At 47.8% G+C, this 18,163-nt stretch overlaps 3 protein-coding genes across 3 annotated transcripts in view; 1 reads left to right on the forward strand and 2 right to left on the reverse strand.

The window, feature by feature from the left end:
• Positions 1-9,897, reverse strand: part of LOC147110819 (uncharacterized) — a 101,258-nt gene extending 91,361 nt beyond the window's left edge. Inside the window, exons 1-2 of the mRNA XM_086002214.1 lie at positions 9,829-9,897; positions 8,173-8,366 (exon numbers count right to left, since the gene is read on the reverse strand). Of these exons, the coding sequence (XP_085858340.1) occupies positions 8,173-8,366; positions 9,829-9,897 (263 nt within the window). The remainder of the gene's footprint in view (positions 1-8,172; positions 8,367-9,828) is intronic.
• Positions 1-18,163, forward strand: part of LOC147110818 (FYVE, RhoGEF and PH domain-containing protein 5-like) — a 1,561,072-nt gene that overhangs the window by 1,402,136 nt on the left and 140,773 nt on the right. The window lies entirely within an intron of this gene.
• LOC147110820 (nuclear receptor subfamily 2 group C member 2-like) overlaps positions 4,763-18,163 on the reverse strand; it is a 136,058-nt gene continuing 122,657 nt past the window's right edge. The window contains exon 7 of the mRNA XM_086002215.1: positions 4,763-16,631. Within this exon, the coding sequence (XP_085858341.1) occupies positions 16,506-16,631 (126 nt within the window). The 3' untranslated portion in view covers positions 4,763-16,505. The remainder of the gene's footprint in view (positions 16,632-18,163) is intronic.

Here is an 18,163-nt window from a genome sequence, read left to right on the forward strand (position 1 = left end):
CCTGACTCCGATACCCCAAAGCCCCAGGACTGGCCCTGACCCCAGCCCCCTCACCCCCAGAACTGCCCCTGACTCTCACCCCCAGGATTGGCACTGACGCAAGCCCCCCAACCCGCGGACTGGCCCTGACTTTAACCCCTCACGCCCAGGACTGGCCCTGACCCCAGCCCCCTCACCCCCAGGACTGGCCCTCACTCCTGCCCCCTCACCCCCAGGACAGGCCCTGACCCCAACACCCTCACCCCCAGGACTGGTCCTGACTCCAGCCCCCTCACCCCCAGGACTGGCCTTCACTCCAGCCCCCTCACCCCCAGGACTGGCCCTGACCCCAGCCCCCTCACCCCCAGGACTGGCCCTGACCTCAGCCCCCTCACCCCCAGGACTGGCCCTGACCCCAGCCCGCTCACCCACAGGACTGGGCCTGACTCGCACCCCCTCACCCTCAGGACTGGCCCGGACTCTCACCCCCTCACCCCCAGGACTGGCCCTGACCCGCACCCCCTCACCCCCAGGACTGGCTCTGACCCCAGCCTCCTCACCCCCAGGACTGGCCCTGACCCCGGCCTCCTCACCCCCAGGACTGGCCATGACTCTCACCCCCTCACCCCCAGGACTGGCTCTGACCACAGCTCCCTCTCCCCCAGGATTGGCCCTGACCCCAGCCCCCTCACCCCCAGGACTAGTGGCCCTGACTCTCATCCCGTCACCCCCAGAACTGGCCCTGACCCCAGCCCCCTCACCCCCAGGACTGGCCCTGACCTCAGCCCCCTCACCCCCAGGACTGGCCCTGACCTCAGCCCCCTCACCCCCAGAACTGGCCCTGACCCCAGCCCGCTCACCCACAGGACTGGGCCTGACTCGCACCCCCTCACCCCCAGGACTGGGCCTGACCCCAGCTCCCTCACCCCCTCACCCTCAGCACTGGCCCTGGCTCTCAGACCCACATCCCCAGGACTGGCCCTGACTATCACCCCCCCTAATCCCCTCACCCCCAGGCCTGGCCCTGACACCAGCCCCCTCACCCCCAGTACTGCCCCTGACTTTCACCCCCAGGACTGGCCGACTCTCACCCCCTCACCCCCAGGACTGCCCCTGACTCTCACCCCCTCACCCCCAGGACTGGCCCTTACACTCACCCCCTGACCCCAGGACTGGCCCTTACACTCACACCCTCACCAGCCCTGACTCTCACCCCCTCACCCTCAGGACTGGCTCTGACGCTCACCCCCTCACCCCCAGGACTGTCCCTGACTCTCACCCCCTCACCCCCAGGACTGGCCCTGACTCTCACCCCCAGGACTGGCCCTGACCGACAATCCCCTCACCCCCAAGACTGGCCCTTACTCTCATCCCCTCACCCCCAGGACTGGCCCTGTCTCTCACCCCCTCACCCTCAGGCCTGGCCCTGTCTCTCACCCCCTCACCCCCAGGACTGGCCCTTATTCTCACCCCCTCACCCCCAAGACTGGCTCTGATTCTCACCCCCTCACCGGCCCTGACTCTCACCCTTTCACCCCCAGGACTGGCCCTGACTCTCACCCCCTCACCCCCAGGACTGGTGCTGACTCTCACCCCCTCACCCCCAGGACGGTACAAATTAGCACATGGTCAGCAAGATAGGCGAGATATCGAACTGTGCAGCTCTACCTTTCCCTTACCAGCACATTCACCATTTTAAAACAACACTTGAATGATCAACCCTTGGCAGTCGTGCCTTCGGCAGCCTAGGCCCTAAGTTCTGGAATTCCCTTCCTAAACCTCTCCACCTCTGCCTATCTTTGATTCTTTAAGACACTCCTTAAAACCTACCTCTTTGACTAAGCTTTCGGTCATTTGCCCAAATATCTCCTTATCTGGCTCAGTATCAAATGTTGCTTGATAACGCTCCTGTGAAGCTCCTTGGGGTGTTTTACTACATTAAAGGCGCTATATAAATGCAAGTTGTTGTTGAAAGATTGAACAGGCTGGGGCTCTTTTCACTTAAAAACATTGAGGGGTGACCTGATAGACATCTAAAATAATAAAAAGGTTTGATAGGATAGACATAGAAAAGATATTTCCACTTGGGGCTATAGATATAAGATAGTCACTAATAAATCCAGTAGGGAATTCAGGAGAAACTTTGTTACCCAGAGAGTGGTTGAATGAGGAACTCGCTACCACAAGGGGTAGTTGAGGCAAATAGCATAGATGCATTTAAGAGGAAGCTAGATACTGTAAATACATGAGGGAGAAAGGAATAGAAGGATATGTTGATGGAGTTAGATGAAGATGGGTGGGAGGAGGCTCATGTGGAGCATAAACACCGGCACGGACTAGTTGGGCTGGACATTCTATGTAATTCTAAGGGTCGCGTTTATTTCCAACACCAGATCTGATTGGTCACCTTCAAGGCAACACCTGATTTCTGATTGGTCCCCTTGGAGGGCAAGACACACCCAGCAGTTTCTCTGGGCTGTGTAATAAGATCCTGCCTGCCTAAGTAATCAATGACTTTGCAAAGTGTAATTCGAGCCATTCTGACGGCCAGGCTCCAGACAGAACAGAGCTCACATAGAAGAGACAGGGCTCAACCTTCATGGGTTAAGACCTTCTCCCACTCCTCAAACAAGTTCCAACCTTCCTCACATCCCCAAGTTTCTGACCTTTTCCCTCTCCACCAAGGTTCCTGACCTCCCCCCCCGCCCAAGTTCCTGACCTTCTTACCCCCCCCACCAAGGTTCCTGATCTTCTCCCCCCCCCAACTCCTGACCTTCTTACCCACCCCGCCCCCAGGTTCCTGACCTCCTCTCCCCTCCCCTCCGATCCTCTCCCCCCTCTGATTCCCTCTATCTTCCCCCTTCTCTCTCTCCTTCTCCCCCTTCCGATTCCCTCCCTCTCTCCCCTTTCGATCTTCTCTCTTCTCCCCCCCAGGCCACCAACAGATCCAGTGACCTTCTCCCACAGAGCTGAAGAATGCGTGGCCCACTACAGGCCGCAACTGTTGGGTAATGCGCACGCATGGCTCCGGGATACCGCGCGCATGTGCAGAAGGCTGCAAAAATGTTTGTGTAGATAATCACAGTGAATTCTATATAACATCCACACATCTCTTGCTTCACAGCTCCCACTCCACTGGACACACACTCCTCAACAGCCCGCTGTACCCTCATTCACTCCATCTTCTTGTGGAGGTACAATGCTCACCAAAGGCAGGTTCCCAGAGGGCGCTTCCCCACCTGTAAGCCCCTCACCCGAGGTTACTGACTGAGTACCTCCATTGTCGCCTTGGCAACCATGTGAAGTACCTCACAGACACAAACTTCTATCCACTTGCTCTGTCTCCTTAACTCAAGGGGTGATGCTCGCTCATTCTTAGCTTCTACCCTCCTTTCTAGCAGATCACTATATGAGCACAGGAGCAGCAAGATGATGATGAAGATGATGACAAAGTTTCCTTTGATGATGGAATCTCACCCTATCAGCATAGAAACATAGAAGATAGGAGCAGGAGTAGGCCATTCGGCCCCTCGAGCCTGCTCCGCCATTCAATGAGATCATGGCTGATCATCCAAATTCAGTACCCTGTCCCTGCCTTCTCTCCATATCCCTTGATCCCTTTAGCCTGAAGAAATATATCTAACTCCTTTCTAAATATATTTAACGAATTGGCCTCTACTGCCTTCTGTGGTAGAGAATTCCACAGGTTCACCACTCTCTGGGTGAAGAAATTCCTCCTCATCTCTGTCCTAAATGGCTTACCCCTTATCCTTAGACTGTGACCCCTGGTTCGGGACTCCCCAGCCATCGGGAACATCCTTCCTGCATCTAGTCTGTCTAGTCCTCTTAGAATTTTATAAGTTTCAATGAGATCCCCTCTCATTCACAGAATCACAGATCACAGAAACCCCACAGTGCAGATAGAGGCCATTTCGGCCCATCGAGCCTGCACCGACACATATCCCACCCTATCCCCGTAACCCCATGTATTTAATCCCCCTAACACTAAGGGTCAATTTATCATAGCCAATCGACCTAACCCGCACATCTTTGGACTGTGGGAGGAAACCGGAGCACCCGGAGGAAACCCACGCAAACACGGGGAGAATGTGCAAACTCCACACAGACAGTCACCCGAGGCCGGATTCGAACCCGGGTCCCTGGCGCTGTGAGGCAACAGTGCTAACCACTATGCCACCGTGCTGCCATTCTTCTAAACTCCAGCCAGTATAAGCCCAATCGACCCATTCTCTCCTCATACGTCATTCCTGCCATCCCAGGTATCAGCCTGGTGAATCTTTGCTGGACTCCCTCCATGGCAAGAACATCCTTCCTCAGATAAGGCGACCAAAACTGCACACAATACTGAAGATGTGGTCTCAACAAGGCCCTGTACAACTGCAGCAAGACATCTTTGTTCCTGTACTCGAACCCTCTCGCTACGAAGGCCAACATACCATTTGCCTTCTTAACCGCCTGCTGCACCTGCATGCTTACCTTCAGCGACTGGTGCACAAGGACACCCAGGTCTCATTGCACTTCCTCTTCTCCCAATCTATTGCCATTCAGATAATAATCTGCATTCCTGTTTTTGACACCAAAGTGGATAACCTCGCATTTATCCACGTTATATTGCATCTGCCATGCTTCTGCCCAATCACCCAACCTGTCCAAATCATACTGGAGTTTCTCGGCATCCTCCTCACAGCACAAACGCCCACCCAGCTTTGTGTCATCTGCAAACTTGGAGATATTACATCTAGTTCCATTGTCTAGATCATTAATATATATTGTGAATAGCTGGGGTCCTAGGACCGATCCCTGCGGTACCCCACTAGTCACTGCCTGCCACTCGGAAAAAGACCCGTTTATTCCAACTCTTTGCTTTCTGTCTGCCAACCAGTTCTCTATCCAAGTCAATACCTTGCCCCCAATCCCATGTGCTTTAACTTTACACGCTAGTCTCTTATGCGGGACCTTATCGAAAGCCTTCTGAAAGTCCAAATACACCACATCCACTGGTTCTCCCTTATCTATTTTACCAGTTACATCCTCAAAAAATTCCAGTAGATTAGTCAAGCACGATTTACCTTTTGTAAATCCATGTCGACTTTGTCCAATCCTGTCACTGCTTTCCAAGTGCTCTGCTATTACATCTTTTATAATGGACTCTAGCATTTTCCCCACTACCAATGTCAGGCTTACCGGTCTATAATTCCCCGTTTTCTCTCTACCACCTTTTTTGAATAGTGGGGTAACATTAGCTACCCTCCAATCCATGGGTACTGTTCCAGAGTCGATCGAATTTTGGAAGATGACCAGCAATGCATCTACTATTTCTAGGACCACTTCCTTAAGTACCCTAGGATGCAGATTATCAGGCCCTGGGGATTTACCGGCCTTCAATCCCGTCAATTTCCCTAACACCATTTCCCTACAAATACTGATTTCTTTCAGTTCCTCCCTCTCATTAGACCCTATGTTCCCCGACATCTCTGGGAGGTTATTTGTGTCCTCCTTTGTGAAGACAGAACAAAAGTATGTATTTAATGGGTCTGCCATTTCTTTGTTCCCCATTATAAATTCCCCTGATTCTGACTGCAAGGGACCTACGCTTGACTTCACCAATCTTTTTCTCTTCACATATCTATAAAAGCTTTTACAGTCAGTTTTTATGTTCCCTGAAAGCTTACTCTCATACTCTATTTTCCCCCTCTTAATTAATCCCTTTGTCCTCCTTTGTTGAATCTTAAACTGCTTCCAATCCTCAGGTTTACTGCTTTTTCTGGCCAATTTATATGTCCTCTCCTTGGATCTTATGCTATCCCTAATTTCCCTCGTTAGCCACGGTTGAGTCATCTTTTTTGTTTTATTTTTATGCAAAACTGGGTTGAACAAATTCTGTAGTTCATCCATGCGATCTTTGAATGTTTGCCATTGCCTATCCACCGTCAACCCTTTGAGTGACATTCCCCAATCAATCCTACCCAACTCGCGCCTCATACCATCATAGTTTCCTTTATTTAAATTCAGGACCCTAGTCTCTGAGTCAACTACTTCTCTCTCCATCTTAATGAAAAATTCTATCATATTATGATCGCTCCAACCCAAGGGGCCTCGCACAACAAGATTGCTAATTAATCCTTTCTCATTACATAATACCCAGTCTAAGATGGCCTGATCGCTAGTTGGTTCCTTGACATATTGGTCCAGGAAACCATCCCGTATACACTCCAGGAATTCCTCCTCCACAGTATTGTTACTAATTTGGTTAGCCCAATCTATATGTAGGTTAAAGTCACCCATGACAACTGCTGTGCCCTTATTGCACGCTTCTCTAATTTCCCTTTTAATGCAATCCCCAACATCCGCATTACTGTTTGGGGGTCTATATACCACACCCACTAACATTTTCTGCCCCATGGTATTTCTCAGTTCTACCCATACAGATTCCACATCATCAGAGCTAATATCCTTCCTTACAATTGTGTTAATCCCCTCTTTAACCAGCAATGCTACCCCACCTCCTTTTCCTTTTTGCCTATCTTTCCTGGATATTGAATACCCCTGGATGTTGAGTTCCCAGCCTTGGTCACCCTGGAGCCACGTTTCTGTAATCCCAATCATATCATATTCGTTTCCCTAAATTTGCACAGCTAATTCATCCACCTTATTACGAATGCTCCTCGCATTAAGACACAAAGCCTTTTTTAAACGCTCTTAGACCTTTTAGAATTATTATTTACTGTGGCCATGTTTGATTAAACCCTTGATTTCTCTGACTGCCACCTTTGTTTTACTCCTTCCTGTCTTTTGCTTCTAACCTTCTATTCCTTTCTCCCTCATATGTTTATTGAGTTTCCCCTTAAATATATCTATGCTATTTGCACAGTAGACTCATGACCAAGATCAGAACATGTGGAGTCAGGGACATGTAGCAGAATGGATAGCAAGCTGGCGACAAACAGAAAACAGAGATGGGGTTAAAGGTGTTTACTCAGACTGGTAAAAGATAGGAAGTGGTGCTCCACAAGGATTGGTGCTGGGACCACTGTTGTTCACAACTTACAGAAATTATTTGGTCTCGGGAATCAGAAGTACAGTTTAAAAATTTGCAGACGACAATAAATTGTTGTATAGTTAATACAGAGGAGGGCTGCAACAAAATACAGGAAGACATTAATAAAGTTGCAGAATGGGCATGTAATTGGCAAATGAATTTCAATATAGATAAATGTGAGGTGGTGCATTTTGGTAGGAAGAATGAGGAGGCCACGTACTCCTTGGAAAATAAGAGTCTAAATGGGGTAGAGAAGCAAATGGATCTAGGGGTACAGATACACAAATCACTAACAGTAGCGACAGAGGCCATGAAAAGCAAACCAAGCAATCGGGTTTCATCTCTAGAGGGATAGCATTGAAAAGTAGAGAAGTTACGTTAAACTTGTATCAAACCTTGGTTAGACCACACTTGCAGTACTGTGCACAGTTCTGGTCTCCGTAGTATAAAAAGGATATCGAGGCATTTGAGAAGGTGCAAAAAAGATTTACAAGAATGATATCAGAACTGAGAATTTATACCTATTAAGATAGATTGAACAGGCTGGGGCTCTTTTCTCCAGAAAAAAAGAATACTGAGAGGTGACCTGATAGAGGACATTAAGATTATGAAAGGGTTCGATAGGGTAGATGTAGAGAAGATATTTCCACTTGTGGGTGAGACCAGAACGAGGGGCCATAAATACAAGATAGTCACTAATAAGTCCAATAAGGAATTCTGTGCAATAATATGTAAATCTATGATGAAGACCAACCCATCCAGAGTCCCAGCTGCCTGATGTGGCCGTCTCTCAGAACAGCAGCTCCTGTGCCAGGCCCTGAATTCTGAACCGAGAGATCGCAGTCTCCTTCCTCTGCCTGCAGCAACCGCTGTTGATAACTGCTGCCCTCATTGAACTCTATGGAAGTCAGCCCACGTGCAGTGGTTTTCCCATGCCAGGAGGCCTGGAGGTCCTCTGCCTTTGCCTCTGGCTTTGACAGACTCAAAGGTGACTTAGTGGGAAGGTTGCAGGAGAGCCGCAGAAGTGCGAGTTTAAAAGTGGAAATGGGTGAGAAATCCTTCCACCCAACTTTATCCCACAGAAAGTTCCCATTACACACGGTGAGTGTGCCGGAAACAGCGAGGCAATTCACCCCACTATCTCCATCTCTTTCCCCTTTCCCTCAGGATCCAAAGATGTATTCCTTTTATTTATTGTATCTTTTATTTCACTTTTAACCAATTCAGGATTTCCCTCCTCCCCAATGTCCTCATCCTTTGTACACACGGAATGATGTACTTGTTCAATCACCACCAATCTCTGTTTCTCCTCCACGAACTCACTTTCCTCTCATTTAACAATTCTCATTTCACTCAGATATCTGCAGAATACTTTACTGTTCTTTTGATATCTTGTGAGATTTTTGTCTTGTGAGGTCTTTGTTTCCATATCACTCTCTTAACCGCTTTCCTTATTTTCTCATATTCTCTCATTTTTAGCAAACCTATAGTCCCCATTTGCCCTCTTCAATTTTGCTTTATTTCTAACCTCTTTAGAGAGCTTCCAGCCGTGGCTCAGTGGGTAACACTCTTGCCTCTAAGGCAGAAGGTTGTGGGTTCATCTCCCACTCCAGAGACCTCAACCCATGATCTGGGCAACACTCCAGTGAAAATAGATTTGTCCTGATTTTCTGTGGGCAAAGCACTAGTATGGTTCAGTATATATACAGTGCTATATATTATAAGCACCTTGGGACATTTTTCTACATTAATTGTGCAATAATAAATACAAGCTGTTGTTGCTGAAAATCTTACAAAGGTGCACACATCCTGTCCACAATGCTAACTTCCTGTTGTCACCATTTTGGGTCACGTTTTTCTATCAATATTTACCATTGTAATGGTTTGATCAACATTTCACATTCAATTTTACCAAATCCACTGATACAGTGTAGTTCCATGCTCTGGCCTGTGGAGCTAGTTTCTGAGGTCTCGTCCCGACTTAGTTGCCACCTAAATTCATCCCCTGACCATGAGCAATGGCATGAACCATTTATTGGTACAGTACAGGGGAAGTATTCTGATCTATAGTATTGTATATGCAGTATAAGGCAGAGTATGTTACTATACAGTATATGCATTATATACAGCATACATAGTTCTGCATACTCTGTAAAATATTATATACAGTATTACAGAGTATTCCTACATTACAACAGTGACTACACTTCAAAAGTACTTCATTGGCTGTAAAGTGCTTTGAGACGTCCTGAGGTGGTGAAATGCACAGTGGAAATGCAAGTTCTTTCTTTCTATATACAGCAATATAGGCAGCAAATATACATTGTATATATTATATACATTTTTTAGACAAAGTATTAGATATATTATACACGCAGTGTTAAATATGGTATAGGTGTTAAGTATTATTACAGTTATATACAGCATTGTATGCGGTACTATAATATCCTATTACCTTATTAAAAGTCTTTTATATGCATGGACTTCCGAAACTGCCTTCATGATTTTTATCACACCGTTGTGTCAATATTTAAACTTCATAGTTTTTCACATTACAACAGAGACAACTCGCAAGTACTTCACTGGCTGTAAAGCGCATTGGGACATTCTGAGGTCCTGAAAGACGCGAGAGAAATGCAAGGCTTTCTTTCTTTAAAACTGCCCATGTAAACCTTCCGCAGAGATTCTGGCATTGGAACTTTGGTGGAAGAGCTCTGGAATCCGAGGAGAAGCAGTGCCCGCTATACTGGGATGTCCCTGTGTACCAGCTCCTGTAACGCTGCACTCACGAGCTCCTGAAGGATGTAGGTGCAGGCTCTGGCCACAAGGTGGTGCTGATGTCTAACTCTGGCCGCCATCTTGCTTTTCTGGCCTGAGTTTTACATTTTAATTTGTTATTTATATTTTTAAGTGCATATATTTGAACATTTTTATTACTTTGTCCTTCCAGGTCATTTTCTGCACACAATGTTTATCTTCGGCCCCATGGCCTACCCAGTTCCACTCACTGAGCTTCACCCAGTGAGTGTCTAGACACCTGCCCACCTTCCTTACAACTCCTGGAGCACTCTGGGCCTTCAGCCTCGCAAGCACCTCCCCTCGAGCGCTGCAGCAGGAGATCTCCTGCAGCCCACTGCTTGCTTCATATTTGTTGCCTCTAACTGCCCCGGTCCCAACTTTCTATGATTATTAAAGAGATTGTGATACTTTTGCCCATAGTGTGTTCTTGATGCCAGGATACTGAGAATAAACAATACGGCAGGCCAGCTATGACGATTGGCTACTGAGGGTGGAGAGGGCAATCGGCGGCTTAACCCTGGAGCAGGCCAGGGCTGAATGCATCAGCGAAAGTGGCGACAGAAACATCGAAACATAGACGATAGGAGCAGGAGTAGGCCATTCGGCCCCTCGAGCCTGCTCCACCATTCAATGCGATCATGGCTGATCATCCAAATTCAGTACCCGGTCCCTGCTTTCTCCCCATACCCCTTGATCCCTTTAGCCTTGAGAAATATATCCAACTCAGAAAACAGGCAATTGATTGGGAATCAACATGCAGACTTGCTCCTGTGCGGGAGGAAGAGTTTGGTGGTCATTTTCATCTTCAGGGCTTGGACACTAAACCAGTGGGGCGGATTGGCGGGCAGGTTCTGTAACAGGTGGGTGACATGCCCCTCTGGCCAAGCCCTGAAAGACAGGAATTACCTCCGCTGTCCTCGGGATACTCTGATCCACACAGGAGATAAAACATATTCTGGTCCGGCCTGGTCTCTCTTCTATAAACCACTCCACCAGAATCTTCCCACCTCATCTGATCAGAGGTTTTCATAATGTGCTCTATTAGACATGTAAGAGCTCTCAGTGTCAGGGAAAGGGTACCAGTGAGATTTATGAACAAAAAATGATTTGGTAACCGTCTTTTCAGTCTAGGTTATTGTGACAAATTGGCGGGTGGACAGGAGGTATCCTAGAGGCAGAGAGTTACTGCTCACTCCTGTAAGCGAACTTCGAGAGCGACCAGGACATTGCGGTTACCATCTAATATCTACTGAAACAACAGCGCGACTTGTTGGGAGCACTAGATAATACAACTTTGTGTAGGCACCCTCGTGCCCTTACAGGAGCCCCACTGAAAACCATTATCGTGACACGAGGCTGATTTTAAACAAACAAACTGAAATATACATGAAATATATGGATGAACACAACAGAGTTCTCTCGTTTAATTCAACCGATTCTCTACCACTGCTCCTATCATAAATTAACAAACCACCTGCCCCTGCCCCTATTATAGGCTAAACTCACTCAGACGTTGGCTGTTCGTGAACTCATTAGCCCTAACTTCCTTTATTACAGGCTCGATATGTTCATACCTGGGCCGAGAGTCTCTCAAACTCCAGGACTGCCTACAAAGAGACACCCTCTGTCTCAGGTGCCTGTTCAAAGGGAGAGAGAAAATAAAGACTGTCCTCTGATCGCTCGTTCACCTCTTGGTGTCAAGGATTGGTCTGTCAAGCCGCCAATCAACGCCAGTGCCAGAATATCTATTCAGCCAAGTCTTGCTGCAGGCAAACTGAATCCATACCCATTCTATCATAATGACAGCAGAGAGCTCGCAGCAAGCATTAATCAATGACATTGTCTCAGAGCTAACATAACATGCAACAGTAAACAGACTGCTGTCAGTAAAGACTGGAGATCTGGTGTTCAGCCCAGGGACCAGCTGCATATATATTTCTGCCAGCTCACTGTTTGAACAATGAATCTGATCTTACACCTATATCATCACATCAATTAAAACAAATCCCCTTCTCAATCATGTAGGGAACAGTCCCAAAAAAGTGACACACTGGTTTTAAAGTAAGTCTGGGGTTTATACTTCAGTCATTGCTCTAAGAATGTTACATATTTGAGTGAACAATGGTCAGAAAGTATAGAACTCTGACAATTAGAGATTGACAGTATCAGGGCCCAAATTAGCGCAAGCACGCAAGACACCATGTTACTGACTGTATCTCTACTGATGTTAATCCAGCTCCCGCACACTGTCCCTCAGTAATCGCTCCCCCAGCGCCCTGTGTTACTGACTGTATCTCTACTGATGTTAATCCAGCTCCCTCACACAGTCACTCAGTAACCGCTCCCCAGCGCCCAATGTTACTGACTGTATCTCGACTGATGATAATCCAGCTCCCTCACACTGTCACTCAGTAACCGCTCCCCAGCGCCCAATGTTACTGACTGTATCTCGACTGATGATAATCCAGCTCCCCACACTGTCACTCAGTAATCGCTCCCCCAGCGCCCTGTGTTACTGACTGTATCTCTACTGATGTTAATCCAGCTCCCTCACACTGTCACTCAGTAACCGCTCCCCAGCGCCCAATGTTACTGACTGTATCTCGACTGATGATAATCCAGCTCCCCACACTGTCACTCAGTAACCGCTCCCCAGCGCCCAATGTTACTGACTGTATCTCGACTGATGATAATCCAGCTCCCTCACACTGTCACTCAGTAACCGCTCCCCAGCGCCCATTGTTACTGACTGTATCTCGACTGATGATAATCCAGCTCCCCACACTGTCACTCAGTAATCGCTCCCCCAGCGCCCTGTGTTACTGACTGTATCTCTACTGATGTTAATCCAGCTCCCTCACACTGTCACTCAGTAACCGCTCCCCAGCGCCCAATGTTACTGACTGTATCTCGACTGATGATAATCCAGCTCCCCACACTGTCACTCAGTAACCGCTGCACAGCACTGTGTTACTGACTGTATCTCTACTGATGTTAATCCAGCTCACTCACAGTCACTCAGTAACCCCTCACCCAGCGCCCTGTGTCACTGACTATATCTCTACGGATGTTAATCCAGCTCCCTCACACTGTATCTCAGTAACCCCTCTCCCAGCACCCAGTGTTACTGACTGTATCTCTACTGATGTTAATCCAGCTCCCTCAAAACAGACACTCAGTAGCTCCTCTCCCCCAGCGCCCTGTGTTACTGCCTGTATCTCTAATGATGTGAATCGAGCTCCCTCACACTGTCACTCAGTAACCCCTCTCCTCCAAGCGCCCTGCGTTACTGACTGTATCTCTACTGATGTTAATCCAGCTCCCTCACACAGTCACTCAGTAACGCCTCTCCTCCAAGCGCCCTGTGTTACTGACTGTATCTCTACTGATGTTAATCGAGCTCCCTCACACTGTCAACTCAGTAACCCCTCTCCCAGCGCACTGTGTTACTGACTGTATCTCTACTGATGTTAATCCAACTCCCTCACACCGTCACTCAGTAACCCCTCTGCCCCAGTGCCCTGTGTCACTGACTGTATCTCTACTGATTTTATCCCAGCTCCCTCAAACTGTCACTCAGTAATCCCTCTCCCAACGCCGTGTTACTGACTGTATCTCTACTGATGTTAATCCAGCTCCCTCACACTGTCACTCAGTAACCCCTCTCCCCCAGCACCCTGTGTTACTGACTGTATCTCTACTGATGTAAATCGAGCTCCCTCACACTGTCACTCAGTAACCCCTCTCCCAGCGCCCTGTGTCACTGAGTGTATCTCTACTGATGTAAATCGAGCTCCCTCACACTGTCACTCAGTAACCCCTCTCCCATCACCCTGTGTTACTGACTGTATCTCTACTGATGTTAATCCAGCTCCCTCACACTGTCATTCAGTAACCCCTCTCTCAGCGCCCTGTGTCACTGACTGTATCTCTACTGATGTAAACCGAGCTCCCTCACACTGTCACTCAGTAACCCCTCTCCCATCACCCTGTGTTACTGACTGTATCTCTACTGATGTTAATCCAGCTCCCTCACACTGTCACTCAGTAGCCCCTCTCCCCCCAGCGCCGTGTTACTGACTGTATCTCTACTGATGTTAATCCAGCTCCCTCGAAACAGACACTCAGTAACTCCTCTCCCCCAGCGCTCTGTGTTTCTGCCTGTATCTCTAATGATGTGAATCGAGCTCCCTCACACTGTCACTCAGTAATGCCTCTCCTCCAAGCGCCCTGTGTTACTGACTGTATCTCTACTGATGTTAATCCAGCTCCCTCACACAGTCACTCAGTATCCCCTCTCCCCCAGCACACTGTGTTACTGACTATATCTCGACTGATGTTAATCCAGCTCCCTCACACTGTCACTCAGTAACCCCTCTCCCCAGCGTCCTGTGTTACTGACTGTATATCTACTGATGTTAATCCAGCTCCCTCACACTGTCCCTCAGTAACCGCTCCCCAGCACCCTGTTACTGACCGTATCTCTACTGATGTTAATCCAGCTCCCTCACACTGTCACTCAGTAACCGCCCCCCAGCACGCTGTTTTACTGACTGAATCTCTACTGATGTTAATCCAGCTCACTCACAGTCACTCAGTAACCCCTCTCCCAGCGCCCTGTGTAGCTGACTGTATCTCTACTGATGTTAATCCAGCTCCCTCACACTGTCACTCAGTAACCCATCTCCCCTTGCACCCTGTGTTACTGACTGTATCTCTACAGATGTTAATCCAGCTCCCTCACACTGTCACTCAGTAGCCCCTCTCCCCCAGCACCCTGTGTTACTGACTATATCTCTAGTAATGTTATTCCAGCCCCCTCACACTGTCACTCAGTAACCCCTCTCCCAGCGCCGTGTTACTGACTGTATCTCTACTGATGTTCATTCAGCTCCCTCACACCGTCACTCAGTATCTCCTCTCCCCCCAGTGTCCTGTGTTACTGACTGTATCTCTACTGATGCTATTCCAGCTCCCTCACACAGTCACTCAATAACCCCTCCCCCAGCACCCTGTGTTACTGACTGTATCTGTACTGATGTTAATCGAGCCCCCTCACACTGTCACTCAGTAACCCCTCACCCAGCGCCCTGTGTTACTGACTGTATCTCTGCTGATGTTAATCCAGCTCCCTCGCACTATCACTCAATAACCCCTCTCCCACAGCGCCCTGTGTTACTGACTGTATCTCTACTGATTTTAATCCAGCTCCCTCACACCGTCACTCAGTAACCCCTCTCCCCCAGCACCCTGTGTTACTGACTGTATCGCTACTGATGTTAATCCAGCTCCCTCACACTGTTACTCAGTAACCCCTCTCCCAGCACCCTGTGTCACTGACTGTATCTCTACTGATGTAAATCGAGCTCCCTCACACAGTCACTCAGTAACCCCTCTCCTAGCACCCGGTGTTACTGACTGTATCTGTACTGATGTTAATCCAGCTTCCCCACACTGTCACTCAGTAACCGCTCCCCAGTACGCTGTGTCACTGACTCTATCTCTACTGATGTAAATCGAGCTCCCTCACACAGTCACTCAGTAACCCCTCTCCTAGCACCCGGTGTTACTGACTGTATCTCTAATGATGTTAATCCAGCTCCCTCACACTGTCACTCAGTAACCCCTCTCCCCCAGCGCCCTGTGTTACTGACTATATCTCTAGTAATGTTATTCCAGTGCCCTCACACTGTCACTCAGTAACCCCTCTCCCAGCGCCGTGTTACTGACTGTATCTCTACTGATGTTAATTCAGCTCCCTCACACCGTCACTCAGTATCTCCTCTCCCCCCAGTGTTCTGTGTTACTGACTGTATCTCTACTGATGTTAATCCAGCTCCCTCACACAGTCACTCAGTCACCCCACCCTCAGCACCCGGTGTTACTGATTGTATCTGTACTGATGTTAATCCAGTTTCCCCACACTGTCACTCAGTAACCGCTCCCCAGCACGCTGTGTTACTGACTAAATCTCTACTGATGTTAATCCAGCTCCCTCGCACTGTCACTTAATAACCCCTCCCCCACAGCGCCGTGTTACTGACTGTACCTCTACTGATTTTAATCCAGCTCCCTCACACCGTCACTCAGTAACCCCTCTCCCCCAGCACCCTGTGTTACTGACTGTATCTCTGCTGATGTTAATCCAGCTCCCTCAGACTGTCACTCAGAAACCCCTCTCCCAGCGCCCTGTGTTACTGACTGTATCTCTGCTGATGTTAATCCAGCTCCCTCAGACTGTCACTCAGAAACCCCTCTCCCAGCGCCCTGTGTTACTGACTGAATCTCTCCTGATGTTAATCCAGCTCCCTCACACTGTCACTCAGTAACCGCTCCCCAGCACCCTGCTACTGACTGTATCACTACTGATGTTAATCCAACTCCCTCACACTGTGACTCAGTAACTCCTCACCCCCAGCACCCTGTGATACTGACTGTATCTCTACTGATGTTAATCCAGCTCCCTCACACTGTTACTCAGTAACCCCTCTCCCCCAGCGCCCTGTGTTACTGACTGTATCTCGGCTGATGTTATTCCAGCTCCCTCACACTGTCACTCAGTAACCGCTCCCCAGCACGCTGTGTGGAAGAACAGGCCTGGTAGTTTGGCGCCAGTTGTAGCATTGAGCCGTTGAGTTTGATGGGAAAAATGAGTGAATTGCAGGGCTTACCCTAGGGCCTGGAATGCGGGAATGGATCTGGCCCAGTGCATGGAGAGGAAGAGAAGTCTGGAGGCAGATTCACAGATGTAATGTACATTCAGGTACTCAGGCATTGGGCTTGGCATGGTCAGCTGTTAAAGAAACCGTACAAACAAGCTATTATTCTTCAGAGCCCCTTAACGTCAAAACTGCAAACCATTACTGTATATACTAATAATATATTTAGATGTTACACAATAATATTTAGTTATGTACTATTACATTACATAGATTGCTATTTACGACACAGAAACAAGTCATTCAGCCCAACAGGTCTCTGCTGATGTTTATGCTCCTCACGAGCTTCATATCGACATGATTATGCCACTTCTGACAATAGTTGAGTGCCCAACAGAGAGAGAATCAGGCAGGGTTCCTGCTGCTTTTACACTCAGCTTTTACAGATGCAACTGGCTTTTTAAGGCTTTATTTTTGACACTTTTTTTACACTGTTGAAAAGGTTTTAGTCAAACACAACCGTGATTGTGTACTGGCTGCTCTTAACCTTTGTGTGTCGGGGGCTGCTGCCTGGTTCATTGTGGTCAATTAAGATGATGCAACTGTTGGTGTGGATTTATGGATTGAAACTGGACTGAAATTACGACTATCGAGCCACTGTCCATAGTTTTAAAATGTTCACAGCTGTGATGCCCTCTATGATCAAAAGTTTTCTGTGGTCTGTATTGATTTCTTTGTGGGTTCAATGACGAGACATTTATGAAAGAGAATGTCTTTTAATCTAAAGTCTTGTTCAACTCTTTTAACAGCATTTACAGGAGACATCAAGCTAGTGATGCATCTTAAATGAAACTGAAACTAAACCCAAACTGCTTGTCTCCCACATGATCTCTGCTGGTCAGGCATAAGTAATCAATACCTGCAAACATGCTATTAAGGCACCATAATCGAACAGGCAAATACCATCTCTATTTGCTGATATCATTACATCTCCTTTCCTTAAAACAAAGGTATTTTACTTTGAACTAACAACATGTTTTCTTTGTATTAATCTGCATTTTAACTGTAACACTTAATGAACTTACATTATCATTATCATGATCAAGGTTTTTTAACCTTGCTTTGTGTGTTCACATGAAATATGTCAATACACTAGAACTTGAAGAAAGAATAAGATAACATTGCTTCCTTCTATAACAATAGTCCTTAAATTTGCTCAATGAGTCTCTCAGGAGGCTTCACGTGTCTTGAGGATTTTCTGATTGATTGCCCTTGAATCTGAGTTGTTGCCTCAGATGATGTGTTCTCAGCTGTGTGATCAGGTTGTTCAACAGTATCAGTCTCTTGACCTGCTGTGGCTGGTCCCATGAGAAGATCCCTACGATTTCTTCTCAGAACAGCACCCTCATCTGTCTGAATGGTGTATGATCTTGGTTGAACTTCACTCAGGACAGTTCCCTTCTGAGTCCATGTGTTTGTTTTGTCTTTCAACCTTACTTGGTCACCAGTGTGGAGTTCAGGTAGGTTTTGTGTTCCTCTGTCATAGTAGTACTTTTGCTTTTCTTTCTGTTGCTCTTTGAACGTCCTCACTTTCTCCCCCTCTATTGTTTTCAGGAGGTTCTCCGGGATGGGTAGGTTTGACCTTAGCCGATGTCCCATCAGGAGT

This window comes from Somniosus microcephalus, chromosome 11, assembly GCF_052327205.1.
Source record: "Somniosus microcephalus isolate GS21.2 chromosome 11, FLI_Smic_1.0, whole genome shotgun sequence".
Taxonomy (NCBI): domain Eukaryota; kingdom Metazoa; phylum Chordata; class Chondrichthyes; order Squaliformes; family Somniosidae; genus Somniosus; species Somniosus microcephalus.